Source organism: Bradysia coprophila, assembly GCF_014529535.1.
Source record: "Bradysia coprophila strain Holo2 chromosome IV unlocalized genomic scaffold, BU_Bcop_v1 contig_5, whole genome shotgun sequence".
In the NCBI taxonomy this organism is placed as follows: Eukaryota; Metazoa; Arthropoda; class Insecta; order Diptera; family Sciaridae; genus Bradysia; species Bradysia coprophila.
Window position 1 is genome coordinate 1,735,113 of NW_023503374.1, and position 24,014 is coordinate 1,759,126.

At 34.6% G+C, this 24,014-nt stretch overlaps 1 protein-coding gene across 2 annotated transcripts; it reads right to left on the minus strand.

The window, feature by feature from the left end:
• Nucleotides 1-295: 295 nt before the first annotated feature.
• On the minus strand, nucleotides 296-21,775 carry LOC119071527 (orcokinin peptides type B-like). 2 transcript variants are annotated; one of them, XM_037176410.1, is made up of 4 exons: nucleotides 21,418-21,775; nucleotides 9,971-10,037; nucleotides 1,271-1,310; nucleotides 296-1,079 (listed from the first exon to the last, which is right to left on the minus strand). In XM_037176410.1, the coding sequence occupies exons 1-4, from the start codon at nucleotides 21,484-21,486 to the stop codon at nucleotides 515-517; spliced, it is 741 nt and encodes a 246-aa protein (XP_037032305.1). In that variant the 5' UTR covers nucleotides 21,487-21,775; the 3' UTR covers nucleotides 296-514. The 2 variants fall into 2 exon arrangements, with proteins under 2 accessions (XP_037032305.1, XP_037032306.1); XM_037176411.1 differs by lacking the exons at nucleotides 296-1,079; nucleotides 1,271-1,310 and adding an exon at nucleotides 3,978-4,692 and having other exon boundaries at nucleotides 21,418-21,755.
• Between the last annotated feature and the right edge of the window lie 2,239 nt (nucleotides 21,776-24,014).

Here is a 24,014-nt window from a genome sequence, read left to right on the forward strand (position 1 = left end):
CACATTTCCCTCAAAATGGATTTTATTTTAAAAGAAATGGCAGACACCCGTACGCTAGAATTGAACGACGAATCGAATGAGTAAAGGAAGATGATAATTGTATTTGGCAAAAGGCGTAACAGACTCCATAAATGTATTGATTAAATTATTGTTTTGCCAGTTGCCAATCCCACCCACGCAGAAAGGTTGACTCGTTGCCCACGGAAAAATGGTAGAAAGGAAACGGTATGATTGTCGCCTGAACTCTAATTTTTATTACAGGTGAAATTACACACCAATAAAGGTTCTTATGGTAATGGTAACATTTTGAACGATAAATTTATATTCATTTTTGAATTTATTTCCTTAAATTTTATAAATTTTTCATAAATTACATGAATTGTGTCTATTAATCTCATTAATTTTCAACATAATTATATTGATTCTGGTTTCATTTCTTTTAAGAAGTTTTGTTTTTCGTTTATATGGAAACGCGAGATTAAAATCTATAAATTTTTGGCTTTGACATTGCATTTTAATTGTTACTTTTTGGCACGGGTAATTTCGCACTTCGTTTCAGTCCAGTAAATCCGAATCGATCGATTTCATCGAAATTCTTCTTCGTAAATTGACTGCCACGACCTAATCGACTAATTTCGTCCAATTCACGCTGAAAGTTTCGCTTCAAAAAACCGCCAGGACCAAATCGATCAATCTCGTCGAAATTCCGTTTGACCATCTCATTATCATCGCTATAATATCGACTCAACAAATCCCCAACAGTTGAATCGTCCATATTGTCAACACTTCGCTTTTTATGAAATCCGTTGAGACCCGACCGATCGATTTCGTCGAAATTGCGCTTGCCATGGAAACCACTCAGACCCGAGCGATCGATTTCATCAAAGTTTCGTTTGCCATGGAAGCCACTAAACGCCGACCGATCTATTTCGTCGAAATTCCGTTTTCCTTGCAGACCAACCATACCAAGTCTGTCGATCTCGTCAAATCTTTTGTCGGCATTATTGAAAGCGTTTGGATAGTAATCGTATAGCAAGGGTTTGCGTTCTAAGTCCACCGTCGGATGAGTTGTTGATTTGCTGTAAAAATGAAAGAAACATAAATACCTCAATCGATAAATATGGCATAGAGGAAGGAAACGTATCAAACTATAATAAAGTCAAATATAGAACGTGCCTTCCATCATCAGCACTTCGTTCAAAGATTTTATTTGGTTTCATGTTTATTTGCCCAAAAACTGAAATAGTTTCGCGTATGTGTACAATCTCACCTGTGTGAATTTTGATTTATTTCCGTTCCAACTGCATGCGCTATAAATGTTTGCATTTGGAAAATAAAAGTACGATTCGATTAGATTAAGCTGCAAGAATGGATATGAACATCTTGTGTGTGTGTGAAGTTTGACAATTTATTTAAATTGAACTTCAAAATAAAATTTAAGTTAAAGTTTTTAGTGCTTAGTAAACGAGTCGATAGGAAACGAATATTTTCTACTCTACTTCAAAATAGAGTGCTGTTCCACTTTAGTGCAATTTAGAGGAGATTTTTACAAACTAGAGGACAAACTATATCCACGATGTGTGTTCATAAAAAAAGAGATTTCTATTCAAACCAAAAAAAAATATCTTTCCCGTAGAAAAAATGATTTCTGAAAAAAGTGACCGAGCACAGACAGAAGATGAAAAGTGCAATTTATTATAGGAGTAAACCATTCGTGTTAGAATAATAGGCAAGAATTAACGTTTTTCCACGAAAATTTATTTGTCTATTTTTCTAGTAACGACACTGGTAAGTTCCAACACTCACCTTTAACCATTCAGAAATGTTTAGCCATATGTTTACCAACAAGGATGACTAAAATCGACGATCGTAAACCTTCTAAAATAGCACATTGTCGGGGAAGGGAGGTTATACAAAAGCGTATGTTCCGTATATTTTCAAACAAACTTTCATACACTTTTGTGTGCGAGGGGGGAGGGTCTGAAAATCTTCTTTTTTTCGCGCTTTATGAATGGCTTCTTACATAGTTTATTACTTTATACCAAACACCAGCGAGGCCGGAAGGAATTTATGGGATTTTTCTTGTCAACGCTACGAATTACAAAGAGTGGTTTGGCTGTGTTTTATGGTGTCGGTTATATACAGAAACTATTTTTTGGAAAACATTTGTCCCAATTTTCTTGAATTTTTCAACATTTTCCTAGATTTTCCTATATATCTTTCTTCAAATTCAAAAAAAAAAAAAAAATTTAAATAAAAATCATTTTGACAGTTGTAACGAGAAAAAACTATTGTGGGATAAACAAGATGTGAAAAAATAGAAATTTTCTCACCTGAACTGTCATCAGATAGAGAGCGTCAAAAACGACCACCTTCTCACCGTATTTAAGTAAAGAAAATAACGTTATTCACATATGAAAATAGCATTTGTTCAACATATTATACTGTTTCAATATCATCCCACAAAATTACTAATATGTTTTAACATACTTTTAGCACAAACGTTCCAGTGAAAGTATTCAAAATTTATGTTAAAATGTTAGTCCCAATATGAACATAAAAATTAATTTCGGAAAAGTTACAAATTAATTTTGTCACGCAATGGTTTTGTCAAAGGATTGTCAGTATATTGTTTACAAAATTGACAAAGGCGTACATATATCTGCTGCGAATAAAGTAGCTAGCAAGCAACATCAACAGTTTTTCACAGCCAAAGTAAATTCAATTTTTCGTGTCGGTTTTGTATTTCTAAAATGTTTCATTAAATCTTTTAATTTTTAATCAAATCATAAAAATTTTCGATCTACACAACAACTGAGCTCTTTTATTAAAGATTTCGTATATAAAATAAGCATAAATAAACAACTGTGGAAATGAATCAACCTTTCGCGGACGGCTATTTCATATGTAAAGTCTTTTATCAGAATAATTTTACTAGCTCTAAGAAAAGCCGTAAGTTTTTGCAAATTTATGCAAACTGATGAGTCAGAACCAGTCCAACTGTCCCAAACTATTTTTTATTCGAAGGCAACACATTTACGATCATGGGTCCAGTTCAAAACGCATCTGTCGAAAATATAAGAAAAAACGCCGAAATATAGACTTTTCAGCAAAGCTTCGATTGCACTTAAGAGACATGGATGTTTTGCATACAAATGGGTGTTTTTTAAATACTTCATTTGATATTTTTTTTGATGATAACTTTTCACCAGAATCCTTTTTCAAAAACGTACGATCTCAATCTCAACATCAGTCAGTTACGTCAGTTAGTAAAAGTTCGGCAACCATTTCATTACATTTTAATGACGTGGAAATAAAGTAATCACCATCATTCGTAGTTCACAAATGTAGGCTACAATTTTAGCCTAGTGGTCGTGCCTTTTAAGTTTTCTTGTTGAGATGACTACAATTTTAGCTAAGCATCCGTGCATCTCAAAGCTTTGTTTATGTAAAATGACAAAATATTTGTTAGCAATCTTCTTAATAGTATGAAATTGCCTGAGAATAGAATTTGCCAGAACGTTTTTTTTAGCAAGAATTAGATTCAGGTACCCATCAGACCTCCAAGGATTTGTAACACATGTAAAATTTTTCTCACTGAAATGAAAACCGGAAATTTTTTATCTAGGAGAGCTGACATTTCTACACGGCGAATATCGTCATGTGAACGATAATATCGTTATGTGAACGATAATATCGTCATGTAAACGATAATATCGTCATGTAATCGATAATATCGTCATGTGAACGATAATATCGTCATGTGAACGATAATATTGTCATGTGAACGATAATATCGTCATGTGAACGATAATATCGTCATGTGAACGATAATATCGTCATGTGAACGATAATATCGTCATGTGAACGATAATATCGTCATGTGAACGATAATATTGTCATGTGAACGATAATATTGTCATGTGAACGATAATATCGTCCTGAGAACAAAAAGATAAATAAATCAAAATGGAAAATCTGTCTACAAATTAACTTTTATTCCATTATAATCAATTACAAGATGATTAAACATTAACTAGGTGATATGTATCGTAGATGTGTACACACTGTATAGAATAACCACACTTACTTTTCACGATTTTTCAAATTGACTTCGAAATAAGTTTGACACAACCATAAATTATTTTTTTGTTTTGTTTCTGTTTATAAATATTAGTAATATTTTCCACTAGCAACAACACTTCCAACACTCTGTTCATTTCAAAAGATACCCACCACCTATCGCATCCACGGCCCGTTTCAATATACGACCAGCATCATCTCCAGTTTCTAACGAATCTAAACTTCTTTTCAACAAATTACCGCCACCAATATGGTCCAGGCTGCGCTTCAACAAATTACCGCCACCAATATGATCCAAACTTCTCAACTGAACACGATCCATACCCCGACCAATGGCATTCTGTCCCACATTTACTCTTCTAATTGGCTCCACAGCCTCTTCCGGCGTTCCATTCACTTCAACATTATTATTAGGTCTTCCACCACTGAGCAACATTCCGCCGCCAAGACGATCGACTTGTTTCATCGAACGACGGGCAACATTTCCGAAATATGGTTGCACATTTCGCTGGCCAATGTCATCGATTCGATTCTGATAGCCGAATAGTGCATCCCAATTTCTTGGCCCGTAATCGTCATGAATTTGATTGGTGATAAGTTCTTCGTTTCCTGGAAATATAAGTTCGGCTCTAGAAATTCGTCCTGTAACGTTAGGTGGTTGGTTTAGTTTGTGCATGTTGTCTGATGTGTATTTTCTGTATTGTGTTCTGAGTTACATTTAAAATTTAGATTTTAACAAACAGATCAATGTGAGTAGACTATACACTGTACATGCAATATAGAAGCAACAAGCATTGTCAGGAAAAGTTTTAAGTCATGCATAAATAAGAAGCTTTGTAATCTGCCCGTGTATCCATTTATATAAACGCATAATGTACACGTATACGTGTAAGGAAATGAGCCAGTAACGTATATTATATTATATGCATCGAATTTCATGTGAACAATCACATAGTTACATTAATTGGAAACGTGTTCGGCGCGATTATTTGAAAGGGACATGTCTGGCAACATTGAGGTAAATATAGTTACATTTACCTCAGTGTTGCCAGCCAGGTCCTTTTCAAATGACTATAATCTTTTCATGCTATACGAGCAACGTTGTGGTTTTCGTCGATTTTTACGTAAGACTTTTTCAAACGAATTCTAATTGGTAATAATTACCACATGGTAGGTAGCCTCATTATATCGTATGTTATTAGCGAACAATTAGAAGTCGTTTTCACAAAAATCGATGAAGACTGACTTTTCGTTGAAAATTTTACACTTACATAACCAATGGGTCTAAAATCTGTCAACATTTTTCATCAAACTTAATGCGTTTGATAGCTATTGAAAGTCCCTACAAAAACAACAAAACTAACAGTCCCTAGGAGCAATTGCTGTGCCATTTTATTAACTAGTTACTATACGTATACGTCTAGGAGAAAAATGCCTAAGATCTAGGTGGAATACTGACTCGATTAGGAGCACTGTCAACAGCTCACTGTTCTAAAAATTCCTAAAAACTTTCTTGTAGAAGTCTGTAGACATTTAAAAATCCTCTACTTTAGGATTAGAGTGAAGTATTTCAAGTTTTTTCTTTGTTCTTTTGTTCTTTGTTCGGCGAAATAAAAAATCCGAATACTTCGGTAAGCTTTGAACACCAGACCCGAATAATTCGAGCGAATTTTTCTTGAAACATAGCACTGCTGCTAGCAATAACACTGAATTGCAAACGTCAAATTACGAGGTTTTAGTGATAAAAGCTTACGATTGTTTGTATTGGGTGTTTTAACGTATACAACGAAAACAGGTGACCTATCTTTGCAAAAGAAAGCATTATCGTCCTATGCTATGCTATGCTTGAAAAATATTTCAAATTGATATTTGCCGAAACATATCAAGCCATAACCACACCAAATGTGTCTGAAAAGGTTCTTGTTAAGGACATTGTAAGTGCAAAGGGAATTGTACGTTACTCTGCCAATGTGAAGGGCGGTGCTTTATAATGTTTCGGCCAGTGTAGGACCAAACAGGTATGGCTAATCGTTTGTTAAATGATTGAGAAACTGTTGATCTACTTTCTAATTCAAGAAATTATCGTCAGTCAACTACTGCTAACTGCTAACTGCTAACACTTTTCACAATGTCGACATTTAACGCTCAACTAATTCACGCCGTAAGTGCGGTCGAAATTCAAAATCTTTCTAACGCAGTGTCATTTTCATACAAGGAAGCATTGAATAGTTATTTATCTACCAAGGTAGGTATGAAGGTATTTTTTCGCACCGTGGTAGATACAACGTTTTTCGCAATTTCGGGCCATAATCACCTTTCCAATGCAAAACATGTCCTACATTTTGTTCCAAAAATTTTTTTGTATACAGAAATTCATTTGAACGATCAAGAAGAAGATATGATGTAAAGAGATGCGTTGAATGAAATCGAGTAGTCAATGCTTTGCATATACGCTTCAACAATACGTTCGGTATAATTGTGTGACTCTTCAAATGTTCAAAAACATTTTGGTGTCGGGGGTTCGATTTCTGGTCAATGTAAGATTTTTATTTATATCGCACTGTGTCCAGGAATACAGTGAAATAAATACCTTCAAAACGACATTAAATGGATGCATGGAAAGGTGATGATTATGGACCGGAATTGCGAAAATGTATTTTTCGGTTCACTTTTTCATCGACTCGTTCACCTGAAATTTAAATTTTAGGCACACTTACGGCGTGAATTAACAAAGGCGATAAGCGAAACTTCTCTAGTTTAAAGGACTTTAATTACACCTTTACAGGAAATGGGGTTGCAATTTAATGCTTTTGTGTACATTTTAGGATTTTTGTGAAGCTTAAAAGCTCGGCATGTTCAATTGTTCATCTAAGACTTTGCATAAAAAATTTAGACATGTCGAGACATTACGTTTTTTTTTTCTTAATTGTCTGAAATATCTATATCCCCGCAATCTGTCACAGGATATCCAAGATCATCTTTAATTCCGTATGCCGTAGATATATGAAGTCAAAACCATAAATTCTTAAAGTTTGTAAAAAAAGTATAAATAAATTTCAATGTCGTACGCAATAAATTAGAATGTATACGTTCCATCCACGTATGTTTCATCCGTCAACTCAATCCATCTACAATTCATGAAAGCGAAAAATATTTTCGTAGATTTTACGATTTCTTTTTCACAAAAGAAACATGTGCGATAAAGTAAAGGAAAGTTCCGTAATTGTCATTCTGGTGTGATGTAAATTTTAAATTTGATACATGAGTGACGTCATTATCCAATATATGTGGCATTTCATGTGTCGTTGGACTTGGTATAAAATATGAGGTAGACGAGATTAATAAAATGCTACCGTTATCTAATCCAACAATCGTTTGGGATTATACGGATTATTATTACCTTTGGTTTTAAAATACAAAAAACATAGCTTTCTCTCTCCATTCAACTCGCATAATAACAAAAAAAATACACCTTGAATCAACATGCTTTTTTGTGCTTTTATATATTTATGAGGGAAATTTCTTTTTTTTTACTTTTACTCATCAATAGCCCCTGCGTCATTTCAAACAACAGAAAAAAACCCTCGTATTTTACACTCATTTTTAAAGGTATAGCTCTGCTTCCATAAAAAGGCAAAAATCACTGGTGGATGCGAAAAGCTTCGAGATAAAAATATCTATTTTATAAATAATTATTATTTAAGATATAAAACGGCCATAAAAACAACATTGAGAATCAAAATTTAATTGAATTATTCAAGTTTGTGTACATACCTTTTGGGCATGTTTGATTTTGCCACGCACACATTTTATGGTTCAATATTTTCTTTTTTAAATAAAAATGTTTTTGTTTTAACAGGAAAATCATCAGAACAAATTTTTTTGTATAGAAAGACGAGACTATTCGAATAATGTTGATTTATAGTTAGTTGATTCTTCGACAAAAAAAACACATTTTATGACAAACAAAACATCGTCTCGTGAAATGCCAGACCAAAAGTAATATGTATTTACGTCGCAAGGACGGAAACGTCGACATATATGTTGATCCGAGGCGAAGCCGAAGTCAATGATCTAGCGAAATGGTGACTTTTCATTTTTCGTCCGTGTACTTTCGGTCTTTGTCCTTGTTACAATGCTGAGGGCACCGAAAAAAGGCTTCATTGATGGTGCAGAAGCATGTAATAGTAGTTTATGCTACAAGAAATGTAAATGTAATGTTCGAGAAATGGTAAATGGTACGATGCGAAGCTGATAGCCTTATCTTCCATTTCGAGAACATAAAATGCCCTTACGGTACTTGTAGCCTAAATAATTTTATATTTTTTTCGCTCAAAAGAGGCCATTACAGAAACAAAGTACAACAAAAAAGTAGAACTGTAAATTCGTTTGTGCCACCGAGAATTGAAATACGACTCTTTTCAGCACTCATTTTAGTGTTGTAAAGTGACTTATTTCAGCATCCGTTTGATGTGATATTACAACACTCAAAGCAGTGTTGATATGGAATTTGTATGAGTTGTTACAGCATTCGTTTGAGAAAATGCAAAGCAATGTGATCGATCAAATTCGAAGAGTGATTGTTTACAATGAAAATTCTGAATTTTTGTGCATTTGTCTATTTCAATTCTCGGTTGGCACAAAGCATGATGTGTTACACGTATTGTAATGAGATTTTTTCAGCACACGACCCAATTTTCCTTACTCGCTCCGCTCGTAAGGAAAACTTGGGTCTAGTGCTGAAAAAATCAACATTACAATACTTGTAACACAACATACTATTGTGCCACCGAGAATTGAAATACGACTCTTTTCAGCACTCATTTTAGTGTTGTAAAGTGACTTATTTCAGCATCCGTTTGATGTGATATTACAACACTCAAAGCAGTGTTGATATGGAATTTGTATGAGTTGTTACAGCATTCGTTTCAGAAAATGCAAAGCAATGTGATCGATCAAATTTGAAGAGTGATTGTTTACAATGAAAATTATGATTTTTTGTGCTCTTGTCTATTTCAATTCTCGGTTGGCACAAAGCATGATGTGTTACAAGTATTGTAATGAGATTTTTTCAGCACACGACCCAATTTTCCTTACTCATGACTTTATGAATAAACTCGACGAAAATATTACATAAAAGACGTTTGTCTTTGAGGTTTTCAATCCAGTACATAGCCGTTTTTGAGCGAGAAAGATATAAACGGTTTTTCCCCATTTTGCTAGAGATTTTAATGTGGAATTTAGCGGAAAATACACTCTTCCGCTTCGGATTAACATCATTGCAAATATATTTATGGTTCGATTATCCATCCTCAATCTATAAATTCCGTGTATCATACAGTAATTAAATAAGTGGCGGCTATTGTATATCACATTAATTCAACAGTACACAGAGTGTATTATATAGATTATATAATTGTGAACAAGAATCCAAATAAAGTATGAAATCCCTCTAGCGAATACGTACAGTGGATTAAAACAGGTGGTGGGTGGGAGGTGTGTATTTAAATGGAAATGTCCACAATTAAATATAGTAGGTTGTGTTGCATTATATGAGTTAGGAAGAAGGAAAAAAAACGACAGACACACACAGAGACACACGAGAATATTGTGAATAGAGCTGAAATTAAGATAGTTAGTCCACACATTTATGTACGAGTGTTGTTGGAGAGAATTAAGGAGTTTGTAGAGTGCGCTTACCGAGCCGGACATAGAGAAGAAAGTGTAACAGATATAATTAGAATTTTATTTTTATTTTTTGCTGTGGAATATTAATTGGTGACAATTTGTTGTTTTAAATTACTTTCAGTTTCCTTTTATTCATTTTTTTTGGGAAAACTTTGAAAGAAATAAGAAAAAAAATGAAAAATAAAAGGAAAAACATTACCTCCATTATATCGGCTTTGATGTTTTAATTCCTGAAGTCTGTAAATAAGTTCGTCAATTTCTTGGTCCTGGAAAATATCACAAGCGAAAATATTTATGAATTTTTAATGTAATTTGAGTGTAAATAAATGAATTTTATATCAAACAAATAAATCATAAGATAATTCAAATTAGAGGCTTTTATTCAATATGGAGAAAGAAAAAAGAAACTTTTTCAATTGAACGAAGCCTCGCTGAAAAAAGGGTTTTGTTTACTTTAAATACATTTTGTTATGTCGGTTGTTTTGGAAACTTTTCTATTACATCGGCATGGTTTGCAGTTAGGTACTTAGAAATCATAGCTTGAACCGTAACACTAATTTTTTGTTGGTTTTCAAATAATAAAAACGAGTAAGAGAATGGATTCGGAGAGGGATTTTTTTATTAAATTAATTGAAAAAACATACCACATCACACGGTGGGGCTGAACGAACTTTAAATGAACATGTCGACTTCCATCTCGGTTCTTTTCATAGCTCAGTTAGGGGAGGCGTGTACTATCCAACGGCACATGTTGCAGGCGCAACCGCTGCGCCGTTTCTGAGAACTAGGAATATCGTCGCCTGGCTCAGCGGAAGTTGCTGGACCAGTGTTTGAAACTGGAATCGGTAGAGGGACAAATTCTAAGAACAACCATGTAAAAATCATTGCTCTCGGTCATTTGGTCGCAGAGCAATAGAAGCTAAAAGTCGAAAATGCCTCCTCGACGAAGTTCCCGACCCTGCACTTTAATAGCGTTTCTAGACAAGGTTAATGTGCTCTTTCGAATGGCAATAAATTTTTTTTGAAATTGGTCTCTTTTAGTACATTTTCAGAAAAATCACTTTTTTGCTACCATCGGTGAACTTTGGCTACTCCCATGCCTTGCCGGTTGGAATATTTCAACACGCCATACCTTGTAACAATTGTTGACAAGAGGTGGAATTTTCGACTTTTAGCTTCTATTGCTCTGCGACCAAATGACCGAGAGCAATAATTTTTACATGGTTGTTCTTAGAATTTGTCCCTCTACCGATTCCAGTTTCAAACACTGGTCCAGCAACTCCCGCGGAGCCAGGCGACGATATTCCTAGTTCTCAGAAACGGCTCAGCGGTTGCGCCTGCAACATGTGCCGTTGGATAGTACACGCCGCCCCCAACTCAGCTATGAAAAGAACCGAGATGGAAGTCGACTTGTTTATTTAAAGTTCGTTCAGCCCCACCGTGATCAACAAAAGATTTAAAACACTCGGAGCAAATGCTCAAATCGGTATAATTTGAAACGTCGACTTAATGAATTTACATGGTCGATTTAACGAATCAACTCGGTCTAATTGAATCTTCGCCAAATTTTAGGAGTTTAAGAGTTGATCGCGATATATTCATTACATCTTTTCCTTCGTTTGTTGAAAAAGGTGTCACCTAGTTTTTTTAACACACTCTTTTCAGTACCGAATTTGCATTTGCCCTCGATTTGCAATGAATATTAAAACGCTCCACAATAAAAAAAATTACGAAATTTTGGCCATCAGGAGCGGCCCTGAATCTCTTACTTCATTCGTTACAATGTGCATTCCGCCATAATTACAGAACACTAACGAAGCTGATATTATCGCTTAATTTTCTCGTCACTGTTAAGGGGCCGTTCATAAATTACGTAACGCAAAAATCAACATTTTTCAGACCCCCCCCCGGGTCTGTAACGCTAAAAGGGTCAAGTTTGACCCAATTTTGTTAGAACCGTAACGCTTGCCTCATACCCCCCCCTCCCCCTCTAGCGTTACGTAATTTATGAACGGCCCCTAATAGCAGATTTCCTGTTTCTACAAGGTTCATTAAACGAACAATCTATATTAAGAATGATGTTCAGTTCAAGATGGTCATTAAATTAAAAAAAAAACTTTCATCTCACCGAACTTTTGGTGAAGTCTTGGGTGAAGTGGTTTCGAATAAGGTAAACGTACTGCACCATCCACTTATGCAAAGTTTAAGAAATAAATTCAAAGTCTTGATGGAAGCATGCTTGCTAAAATAAGTAAATATGCAAATGAGAGTTAGTTTAGAGTATAGTTTTTGGTAGTGGAAGCGGTACGTTCATGAGGAATATCTACTGATTTTTGAAAATAAAGCAAGTCGATGCGATTCAATAGATTGCAATTTTGTTTGACTTGTATTGAATTTGATTGATCAGAAAGACAAACAGACAAAAGTTATACGCACCCACACAGCAATCGTTGTCAGAAGTTTAAAATTGAAGTCAATCATCCGCAAACAAATGCACAGCACACTCTCAATTCAGACTAATGCATTTCGAGTCTCAGACTTCAAAGCATTTCTCCTTATAAATTCCTTTGGAAAATACTTACAAATAAAGAGAAAAGGCAATAAAGTGCCATCGTTGATGGAACATATAAACCTACTGATTTTAAATTAATAAATGAAATATTTTACGGACTAGAGCACTGTAATTGTTCAAATGTCTGTATCATTCTTATTAATCCTGGTAATGGATCTTGACAATTTAATTTCATTCATTTTTAAATTATCCATTTGTGAATGAAAATTTCGAGTTCATCGCGTCTTGGTTGTTAAATACATAAGCGATAAGCAACAAATGTTTTTTTTTACTACCTGCCCCATGCGAAAGTTGACCATTACATAGCAATTTGCCCTATGCAAAAATGATGCAATACGTGTGGACTATCTTCATTTCATTTTTTTTTTCATTTTCGTATGTGGGAATCAACTTTTGCATGGGGCATGTAGTAAAGCAGAAAACTTCATTACTTTGGAAAAACTTTGTGATACTCGCAAACTCACTCGTGTGTTTTTGAGTAAGTTGCTTCGACCAGTGTAGTTGTAGACTGACCACTTGTCGGAAAGACAGTTACCGAAGTTAGTGGCTCAAAAACCCACTAGTGAGTTTGCTTTTTTCACAAAATTGTTACCTCACGAAATGAATTACTTTCGCAGCATCCAATGTAACCTTCTATTACCCTTTTCCATATTCACTGTGAAGGAAGAGGCGTTCAACAAAATTTTCATTAATTCGCACCCATAATTGGAATTTCTTATTTCGACTTGACGATTTTCTAAATTTAATTGCCCCGAATAAAAAACGAAAAGAGATTGCCATCTGATCCTTTAAATACAGCACCGAAAACTGAAATACTAATATGTTAATGAAAACCGTGTCGTTCCTTTTTCGGATGATAAGCATTTTTCAAGTTTGTCCTTTAACACATTTTTCGACAATCAAGCCCAACTTCTATTTCGACTAAAATTGCCACATTGGAAATGAAGAGACAGAATAACGTACAAAGGGAACCCCTTTCGTTTGATGTCTATCCATTTTCACCACTGTACATTTCATAGAAAACAAATTCGGTAGCGAAAGAAAGTTCACAAAATTAATTCAATTTTAGCCGGACCGGTAACATATGGCACCAAAAGCTCTCGTGTATACCTTCGTTAATTATAGAATTAAAAAAAATTATTAATCTCTAGAGTTTTACATGAACAAAAAAATGTTGATTATACCAGCGGAATTAATTATGTTAAAGTACTGCACGGTTGGTTATACGACATGTACGAAGCGAAGTTAACTTCAGTGCATTTCATCGGTTCTTTACGAAAAAGGTACAGCCACTTTTAGATATATCCCCCAAAGATGTTCACTTAATTCAAGTGACTTGTTAATAAGACAAGCAGCAAATCTCATGAGAGCATAAAAATCGTATCGGGGGGTAAAACCGCATGGTTTTGTTGGACTTAACACAGGAACTATTTTCGATAAAAATATTACGCAACCAGGGATCTGAAGCTGAAAAATCACGATTACATTTAAATTCGTTGAATGAAGGCGGAGGGCCTTTAGAAGTCAAAAGAAAATCAGTTGAGAAATCCTCTGAAAATCTTTGGACAGCGATAGGAACATCTTTGAAATTTCAAAAAAAAAAAATTGTCAACGACAAAAATCTGTCCTCGAATGGAACCGATGCCAGCCCAATATAACAGTATGCTTTGGGGTTTTCTCTAAAATATATTTCAGAGGATGTCTACCACCTTGACGGCCTAAGGCGAGTGTCCTTTATTAAAAGTACCGCTATACTATACGGAATATTAGCATAACATGTAAATCTGCACCCACGGAAAGCATTCATTGCACGAAGGAATATTTTAATTCCTTGGTAAGTGAGAGAATCAGTTCACGCTGTAGTCATGGTTGAAGTTGAAGTCATGGTAAGGCTGCACTTGGCCATAAAAGGCTGTTAGTGAAGTTTATAAACGAACAAATCAAATCAAGACTCATGACGAATTTGAGAAGTTGTGATTTTTTTTCTCTGGCAAATAGTCCCTGCTAAAAACAAAATAAAACAAAATTGAACGGATAAAAGTTGTCACCCTGAACAAATTGTAATATAGATGTGACAATGTGTATGACCGTTGATGATACACTCTGAAACTCTCGTTATGATATTACGATATATGCTCGCAGATATATCAAATTTATGGACTATTTCATCGAAATTTGTTTTATTTATTTAAAACGGATCGTAAAGTGAAGTGCTACTTTCTTGGTAATATTCAAAATCGATTCTTTGTTGTCGAAAAGTGTACCATTAAAAAGGAGTAAAGGGCTGACTATACCATATAACATTGACTGTGACATGATTGCCGATAATAATGACATAAACAAATGAACTTGTTACAGTTAATGTTACCATAGAGTACACACGCATCAGTCGTTTTTTATGTTCGTTGTTGCAGGATAATAAAATAAAAAACAAATCTCGCATTATCGAGCAAGCATTAATGTTTTACATGGGTTTTTTTCTGTGTGTCACATTGTGTCTAGAAAATCGCCAGTGTTTACTCAGCACGTTAATTTGCTTATTCTGAATAATGATCGAATTTAGATGAATTCAAAAAACACTGGGAAATTCTTTCGGTTTTCCTGCATAATCAAATAACAATTTATCTCTCGGTTAGATAATGAATTTATGTTTCGAGGTAGAACAGAAAGAAAAAAAAAAACTCCGAGGAGATGAAATTAAATTTGTTGCTCCATAAATACGAGAAGATAAATTCAATTCTGTTGCATTCAATTTACTGTATTAGCAAGCGATTGTCATTTAAAATTTATACCTCCCGTTCATTGGATTGATTGAGTAGTGGATTTTTCTGCATTCTTGTACCAAAGTTAAATAAAATGCCAATCAGATGAAAAATTTTATTTATGTTATTTGAATATGAAGACGGAAATACCAATTTGCAGTTCTCGTTCTCAATGTACGATTTGAATTTTTATGCTATTTTGCAGGAATAGAGGTATAAGTGAATGGAAACTGTCGAATTTCCTAAAACGAAGATATATTTATCTACCTAGAACTGTTAGAGACTTATAAGAACCGACATCAACTTCAATCCAATTCAATAAAAACAACATTACGCCACTTTCGTATACATCAGTGTACACGTATACGTCAATAAGGAATGCGGAATTAGATTGAATTTGACTGTTCTAATAGTTCGCTCACTGCATTTTCTTACAAACATGAAAACCGACACAATTCGTAATTTTGTATGTTCTGCGAAGGACGGATAATTGTCGAAAAATAGACCTTTTCATTTGTCATTCGGTTGACGATCGATTGATCTTTTTTTCTATGTTTTTCTGGATTTTGCTTTTCGACACTAGTGACGAAAAGGATTTGCCTAACTAGTGTTAAACTATCGCGAATTCGCCTGGTATTCTCTAATTCGCTTAGAGCTTTTAGACTTTGCTTCTCTCGTTCGATAACATCACATCTAGTGACCACGGCTGTCCTCAACGAAGATAAAGTTTTTTGAAAATGTACCCACAAAATGACTTCAGATCTGAGTTCTGGGACCTAAATAGAGATCAAAACCACTTTACTTAGTCTTCACCTAGATCCTTCCCCATAGTCGAATTCGAAGAAAACGATTTTCTCCATACATTTTCCCGACTATTCTGAAAACGACGAAAAAAAAATTGTTGCTTAATGGCGTTTTTATATTTTTTATCGATGAAGACCGTTATTCTGAGCAAAAAATTGTTCTACGGCAAGTCTGTAAAAATTTTCGCTTTTTTTTATGAAGCAACTATCATGTACCAAATTGTACTGAAAAAGGACCCTAAGCTAACTTTATAAAAAAAGCGAAAAATTTTACAGACTTGCCGTAGAACAATTTTTTGCTCAGAATAACAGTCTTCATCGATAAAAAATATAAAAACGCCATTAAGCAACAATTTTTTTTTCGTCGTTTTCAGAATAGTCGGGAAAATGTATGGAGAAAATCGTTTTCTTCGAATTCGACTATGGGGAAGGATCTAGGTGAAGACTAAGTAAAGTGGTTTTGATCTCTATTTAGGTCCCAGAACTCAGATCTGAAGTCATTTTGTGGGTACATTTTCAAAAAACTTTATCTTCGTTGAGGACAGCCGTGTGACAAAAACCTTCCAATTTGTCAACTTGTTGCATAATAGTTACTTATCCAACCAAGTGATAAATGCTTTTTTAGGCACTAGATGTGTAGATGTGTCGAGGCCGCAGGCCGAGTGTGACAATGCACATCGTGTGCCTAAAAAAGCATTTATCATCGAGTTATATACAACGAAATAAAGGCAATGGAATGTCCTACTTTTCGTCACTTGTTGCGAAAATTACTATTTAAGCACTATATGTGTAAATCGTCAATCTAGGCGTGTGACAATACGCATAGTGTGTTATCACCGAGTTAAATGCTTTTTTTTGACACACCGGCACATCTTTTGCCTAAGAAAGCAGTTATCACTCGGTAGCATAAATAATTTAAAGCGAAAATTAATCCTTAGAAAATCCTTTCAAAATCCCCAAAACAGAATGGGAAATCCTTTGAAGGTCATCCACAGATTCACTGAAATTCCTCAAGAAATGTCCCGGACGGAGATCTTCATAAAACTCGATTGATGATAGTACATTACTTATCAATGCGACAAATTATGGTTTGGAATTTACAGCTCCGCATTTCTTATTTCGCTTCGTCGAATCATGAACGCGGTAAATATCTTAGTAAACCGATTTCAGTTTAACTTTCATTATGTCCCGGATTACCCAAGAAAGGAAAAGTTTAACTTTTATCCATTTTAGAATTGTCCTCACTTTTTTTGTTTCTTTTTGTTAGCCTGGAGATATTAGCCTTACATCGGCACCCGAACAACAGTCGAAACAATATTTATCTTTTAATATCTGTTCTTTATTTGTCACCCATTCCGTTTTCCTTTCTTTTTTTCAAGTTGCCGGTGGCAAGAATTTTACATTTTTTTTTGGAAGTTCCACACTGAACACAACTTCAAAGCAGAAACGGAAAAACACTTTTCGTTTCACGTTAAGTTTTATTGGACTTTTTCGAGTATACAATTTATTAGTGTGGATGAAATTGAGTGTAAAAAAAACGCTGAATATCACTACGTATATCCGAAACTGCCTGTTACACACAACGGAAAGTGAATCCGTTTTCATTTTGTCATTATTATTATCGTAAAATATTGCGATGTACGACGATACCGCCCAATAAATAATGAAATTTTGTTCCCACATTTTCTTTCGATGCGATTTCCAACGAAAATTCATGATATTTATATCTCTGGGATTGATCTGAATTTGTGTGCTCTGAATTTCGAAATCAAACGGGGTACGTACTTGTGTGTTCACAATGTGCTACACATTCGATTTAGACGGTGTGGCTTAATAAAAAACCATTTAAATCAGATTAACTTCCCTTCAGCGGTTCTTTTATTTTTAAATTTCGATATTACACCCTCTCATCCTTTCAATTTACTCGGAGCAAAAAAATATCATTATACACGCGGGCAGCAAGCTCTAATCTTGAGGTAGATTAAAAATTCTTTTTTGTTGTAAATGTATGCAAAATCTCTGTGTAGTCGGTTCAAAGGTAGGACATTCATTCAATTTCATCTCCTTTTTTTGTGAACGAAAACCTTTTAACGCTTAAATCGTAAAAGGTGTAAGTGTGTGTATACGGCGTGTAACAATATTATATTCAAACCGCAGGAGCATTCATTAATTTAGCATTTTATGAAGAATGTTTACTTTCGTAAAATGTGATACATATAGTTCGGTAATTAAATCCTATAAAACCAAAGTTTTTCGGAAAACAGTTGAGAAGTTTTGCTGTACTTTTGGCTTGTCATGTGTCAAGAGCAGTATGCTTTATGTGAAGGGATGTTTAGACTCGTTCGAACTAAGTGGATTTAATATTTTGTCAATATTTTCGTATCCAGGAATTAAATAAGGTTTTGAAAAGGCATTAAACGAGACACCGACATTCACTTTAAAAGGAAGCAGGGGGAAATATTTTGCTGCGATCGACAAAGTAATTAAAGATTTTTCAATATTTTTGATGGGAAATTTTCAGAGGTTATTTTAGGCAAAAAGTTAGCCCAATTTTTCCTTTTTTCCCGAATTCTCCCGATTTATTTTTTCCCATTTCTACAAATTTTCCCAAATTTTCAAATTTTCCTAATTTTTACTTAAAGTAATCACTGGAGATTTTCCGAAGATATATTTTTTTTGCTATTGTAAAATTTGTGATATTTTATCCTCTTACGGACATAATCATTTGCCATAGCCAGCAACAGCAAATAATAAGCCACCACTGATGACTTATTTAGGAAAATCTATGTTGAAATTTCAAACAAATGAAATGAAATACATCATCAACCTCAGAGCCTAATATTTGGGATATAATTCTCTAAATTCCCAAAATTCCCAAAAATTCTCAAAAATTCCCAAAAATTCCCTAAATTCCCTAAAATTCCCTAAATTCCCAAAAATTCTCAAAAACGATTCCCAAATATTAGGCTCTGATCAACCTGCTGAAAGTATTCATTTCAAAAGAGGTAAGAGACTCGATAATTGAACTGGTGATATGATATTGCTATTAACTTTGGGAACAAGCGGTCTCCGATTTTAATGAGTGATTGCTCGTTGGATTCGTCTTTCAATTCTAGGAAACACGTATCTTTCACTTTTTCGAAAAAAAATACTTTCTGTGAAAAGCGTTCAAAAGTGAACACATGTCAGAGGGTACCGAAAACAGTTTTTCGACCATTACTCAAGAAAAAATTATTTTAAATTGTTGTGGTGTTGTCCGAATGTCGGCCTTGAAAAGACCTACAGGTAGAGTATACGCACTGGCTGGTGCGAGTACATCCACGAGAGTTATGACTAAAAATATCTTCGATATTCCACGGAACTGAGGATGGGGTGTTGTAGCTGGCCTCATCCACTATCGTTCCACATATAAATGAGCCCAGCACTGTTGTGCTGCAAGCCTACAGAAGTCTTGGAAAAAAAAATTGGTGCCAAAATGTAGATTTTTTCCTTTTTTCTGAGGGCCCAACTGCTGGAACAGCATCTGGAACGGTACTACGGCAATCATTTTTTATCGTCTACTATTCTTTTACCTTATCGATAGCGAAGCGTTTTCTATTGATACGGTAACAGAATAGTAGACGATATAAAATGACTGCCGTAGTACCGTTCCAGTGTTCCAGACGCTGTTCCAGCAGTTGGGCACTCAGAAAGAAGTAAAAAATCTACATTTTGGCACCAACTTTTTTTCCAAGACTTGCAGCACAAAAGTACTGGGGCGATTTATATGTGGAACGATAATGGGTGAGGTCAGCTACAACACCCCATACTCAGTTCCGTGGAACATCGAAGCTGCAGGGAAGGCGGACTCTCCGAACATTCGCTATATTTTTAGTAACAACTCTCTTGGATGTACTCGCACCAGCCAGTGCGAATACTCTACCTGTAGGTCTTTCCAAGGCCGACATTCGTACAACATTACAACAATTTAAAATAATGTTTTCTTGAGTTATTGCCTAAAAACTGTTATCGGTACCCTCTGACATGTCACATGTGCTAACTTTTGAACACTTTTCACAGAACATATTTTTTTTTCGAAAAAGTGTTTCCTAGAATTGAAAGATGAATGCAACGAGCTATCACTCATTAAAATCGGAAACCGCTTGTTCTTCAAATAGCCAAATAGCCTCAAGTCTTGACGATATGACTCTGAAAGAGATCACGATAATTAACAGAGATTGATTGCTAAGCTTTTTTAGTCGATGAAAACCTTATTTTCAGTAACAATCGTTAAGGAAAGAAACGTCGAGAAATTTGAGGTTTTTGAATAGAATTAGATCAGCCCGAGGATTTGCCACTAATTTATTTAAATTTCATTTCGATAAGTACATTGTCAGAAAATATCTGCTGAGCGATAAGACTCTGGGAAATAGTTCTTTGCCTAACGAATGCGAACAGGTTTTTTTTAGCGAACGAGACTTTTCTAGAACGAGTCGCTGGCGAGTTCCGGAATTGAATTTCGCTACAAATAAATCTTTTTAGCATAAGTGATGACTTAATAGTTTCTTTCAATTTACAATTTTGCTAATAAAGAAATAACCCAGCAGGTGTTGAAGCGAAAAATAATAATTGATAATTGAAACTGCAGAAAATGGTCTAAGAAGAGTCAAAGATAAAGTATGGAATGACTAAAACTTTTGCTGGTTTTTTTGGGTGTTTAATTCCTTTAGGGTTCATCACCGGTTTAGAAGTTTTTAAGTCTAAAAAACATTCCATAGAAAAATTATATTAGAGAAAATCTCATAGCAAATCGTTATAATTGTTTCATTGAAAGGTTCTTTTCGGAGTAGCAAAAATACAGTCAGCGAAATTATTTCAGGAACTTTTCTGTTTCTTTACTCCACAAATATTATCAACTTTACATGATTTAGATAATGTGTGATTGGCATTCTGCGAGTCGTAGATTCGGCAAATCTAGAACTTCATTATTTGTAAGAAATGTACGTGAATATGAACTTGTGTAATTTATTACAAGGTAATCCAACGTTTGACAAAGAAGGATTAAAATTAACTTTCACCGTTACCACTTCTAGATTTTTCGACTGTTCAATCTACATTTTCACTGAAACTAAATTTACAAAAATGTCTGAGTCTTTCTGGATTTGGAAAAATTTGAGCACCAAAACTGATACTTGAGCCAGGTCCTTATAACTATGATCGCTATTCTATGAAAGACTAGAAAGTCCAGCGAAAGCTCTCTCGCCGTTCATTTTTACGTTAAAATTGAAAATTGAATTTATGGCAACCAACTTCGTTGTTTGCATAGTAGCAAATTAGTTGATTAAATAAATGATTTCCAGTGGAATAGCGAAACCGTTTAGAAATAAATTGCTAACTAATTCAACAGGTTTTCAATGTATCGAGTTAGGTAAAATCAATAGTGGAAATCACGTCGATAATTAATGCTTGATTTAACACTGGCTAATGACCAGACGAACCATTTTATATTTTTGAAAAACATTTTGCTCACCTTAATGGGTAATCCAATACAAATGCCAAAGAACACAAACGAAATGAATAATTTAAATATTTTCAACATTATTTCAGGATCCAAAAATGACTCGTTTCGTTGTGAATTAAAAATTATTTTCAAAAAATTTCTCCGTTTTTTTTTCAATATATTTGTTGCCCGAAAAGAAGCGAAACTTTTTCGACCACTTGGCGTTTGAACAGCACTTTCAAAAGTTTCAAAACTAACTGGTACAAAAAAATTTGTATCTTTTATTTTCCTCTAACCGTTCCTTATCAATCTACAATTTTCAAACGACTGAATAATAATGATTGCTGGTATTCATGCTGTGAGCCTTTTATATTGAACAACGATGGGTTTGTGAGTCTCACACAGTATAGGGAAAAACGCATAAAATATGAGAAACATGCGGTGCGCTTAGAAGTGGTGGGGATATCGGTTGGTCGATTGTCGACACATTGTTTTCGACGTAATATACGAACAACAAATGACGTGTGTGTATATAGCGAAAGTGGGCGGAATTGGGTGATTTTTTTCCGCTGCTACACTGGATAACGTCTTTTCGCTGATGGAATGGGGGAATAGCATTTGTTTCTGATATGAGAAGTCGAGGCAGATGCGAATGTGCATTTTATAATATTATGGTCGTTTGATGTTGGTATATATTTTACATGTTGCACGATATACCCATACAGGTCAAAGTTTATTATTTGGATTAAATTTGGTTGTTCACTGTGAAGAAAATATCAGAAAATGAAATTATCTCCTCTGCTTCAACGAATGGTCCTCTCGAAATATAAAAGAATCAACTCCTTGGCTGTACAAATGTTCCAGGTACAAATAAAACTTATTTTCAATGTTAACTGTTGGATATATTGTGTACGTTCTACTCTCTAGGGAATTATGTAAATCAGTTCCACATTTTCCGGTTAAAAAACAAAATGTAACTCAACAAAAATGTGGGGGCAATTGTTATTCAAGAAAAAAAGATTGAAGTTGACTATTCTTAGTACTTTAACTTTCACCGTCGGCAAACACTTCCGAAGTGTTTGTTTTTCAGTATAAAGGCCAATTTTCGATCCGGCAGATTTAACAGTTTGATAGGAACACAGCTTTACTCCTAGCATGAACATAAGAAATTTTCATATGCAATCAAAGTAGGCCCTGCATTTCTTTCGTAATGCCATGAGTCATGATTGCTTGCAATACTCTCTCTAGCAAACAAGCTACTTTTATTAAGGTGGTGAAAGAATCAAGAAGCCTTTGGAATTTACATGTAAATTACAGCGTAGTCAGTCAAAATGTAGAATAGTGTTTGTAGAATACAAAGAAATAAGGTAGGAATTTGACAGATAGAGCTGAGAATTTGGTTGCTAGAGAGAATATTGTTTCTTGGTGTTAGTAAAAAGGTGATGGGACATTTCTACCGTGTGGTCATCCTCCCGAACGATAATATCGCCTAGAAGACGAAAATATTTAGTTCTGGACAATAATATCGCCCAGAGAGCGATATTACCTCTTTCTGTGCGATATTATCGTGTTCTGTCCGACAAGTATCGTTTTTTCGATCGGTAATATCATCTCTGAGCGTCTTCTGATCGATATTATCGCCCAGAACACGACAATCACGTGTTAGAAATGTCACATCTTCGTGTTCGTGGTATTGGCAGTGCTTTTAGTAGAAAATATTCTACTTCACTCATAGTAACTAACATTTACCGTCATTGTCAATAATAACGTATTAAAAGAACCATCTAGAAGGTTTCAATCACTCCATCGATAGCACTGCCATTTCCTGAATTATATCAATTTCATATGACCGTAATGAAAAAGTTTAGGACTTCATTGAATTGTTGAACTAAGAAAACTCGTAAATAACTCGGTTACCATGTTATACACACGATATTTATGTTACTACCTTAATTGTTCAATAATAACTCAAAATCCATACCGAAAGAGTCACGTGTAACATTCGAATCAAACCATTCGTGGGTTGCAGACTTTTTGAATTAAACTTTTCTTGAAGTAAAGGAAAAACTGATAGCCATGTTTGAAAGTGAAACGACATTGACCATCAAATATCTTCCTGATTAGCAATACATTCAACTCTGTAATAGCTGGGAATTTATGAGAAATTTATTCAAACATTAAGAATGCACTCAAGTTGAAAATCAGGGGGGTGGAAGTGTAAAATGCAAAACCCATGGGTTTTTTAGTTAACTTTTTTGCGACTAGACATCACCAGGACATTGTCGTCTTATGTTTACATAATGAACTTAATTGAAAAGATGCTCGTTTCGGCGAGAAAATAAAAAAAAAAGAATTTCGCCGGCACACCGCAAAAAGATTTACATTGCCTCATGTAATCTGCTCATCAAAATGAGAGTTGAAATCTTCGTGTATGGTGAAAACTTAAATAAAATTATGAAAACAAAGCTTTTAGTTGTTCTATGACACTCTAAGTGATGTTTCATAAAATCAAACTCGAGAGACAATCAATAATTTCTTAAATTGTACATCACAATACGTATCATAAAAATTGAATTGATTCATTGCTGATGCAAGAACTTCAATCATTTTGCACTTTTACCACAAAT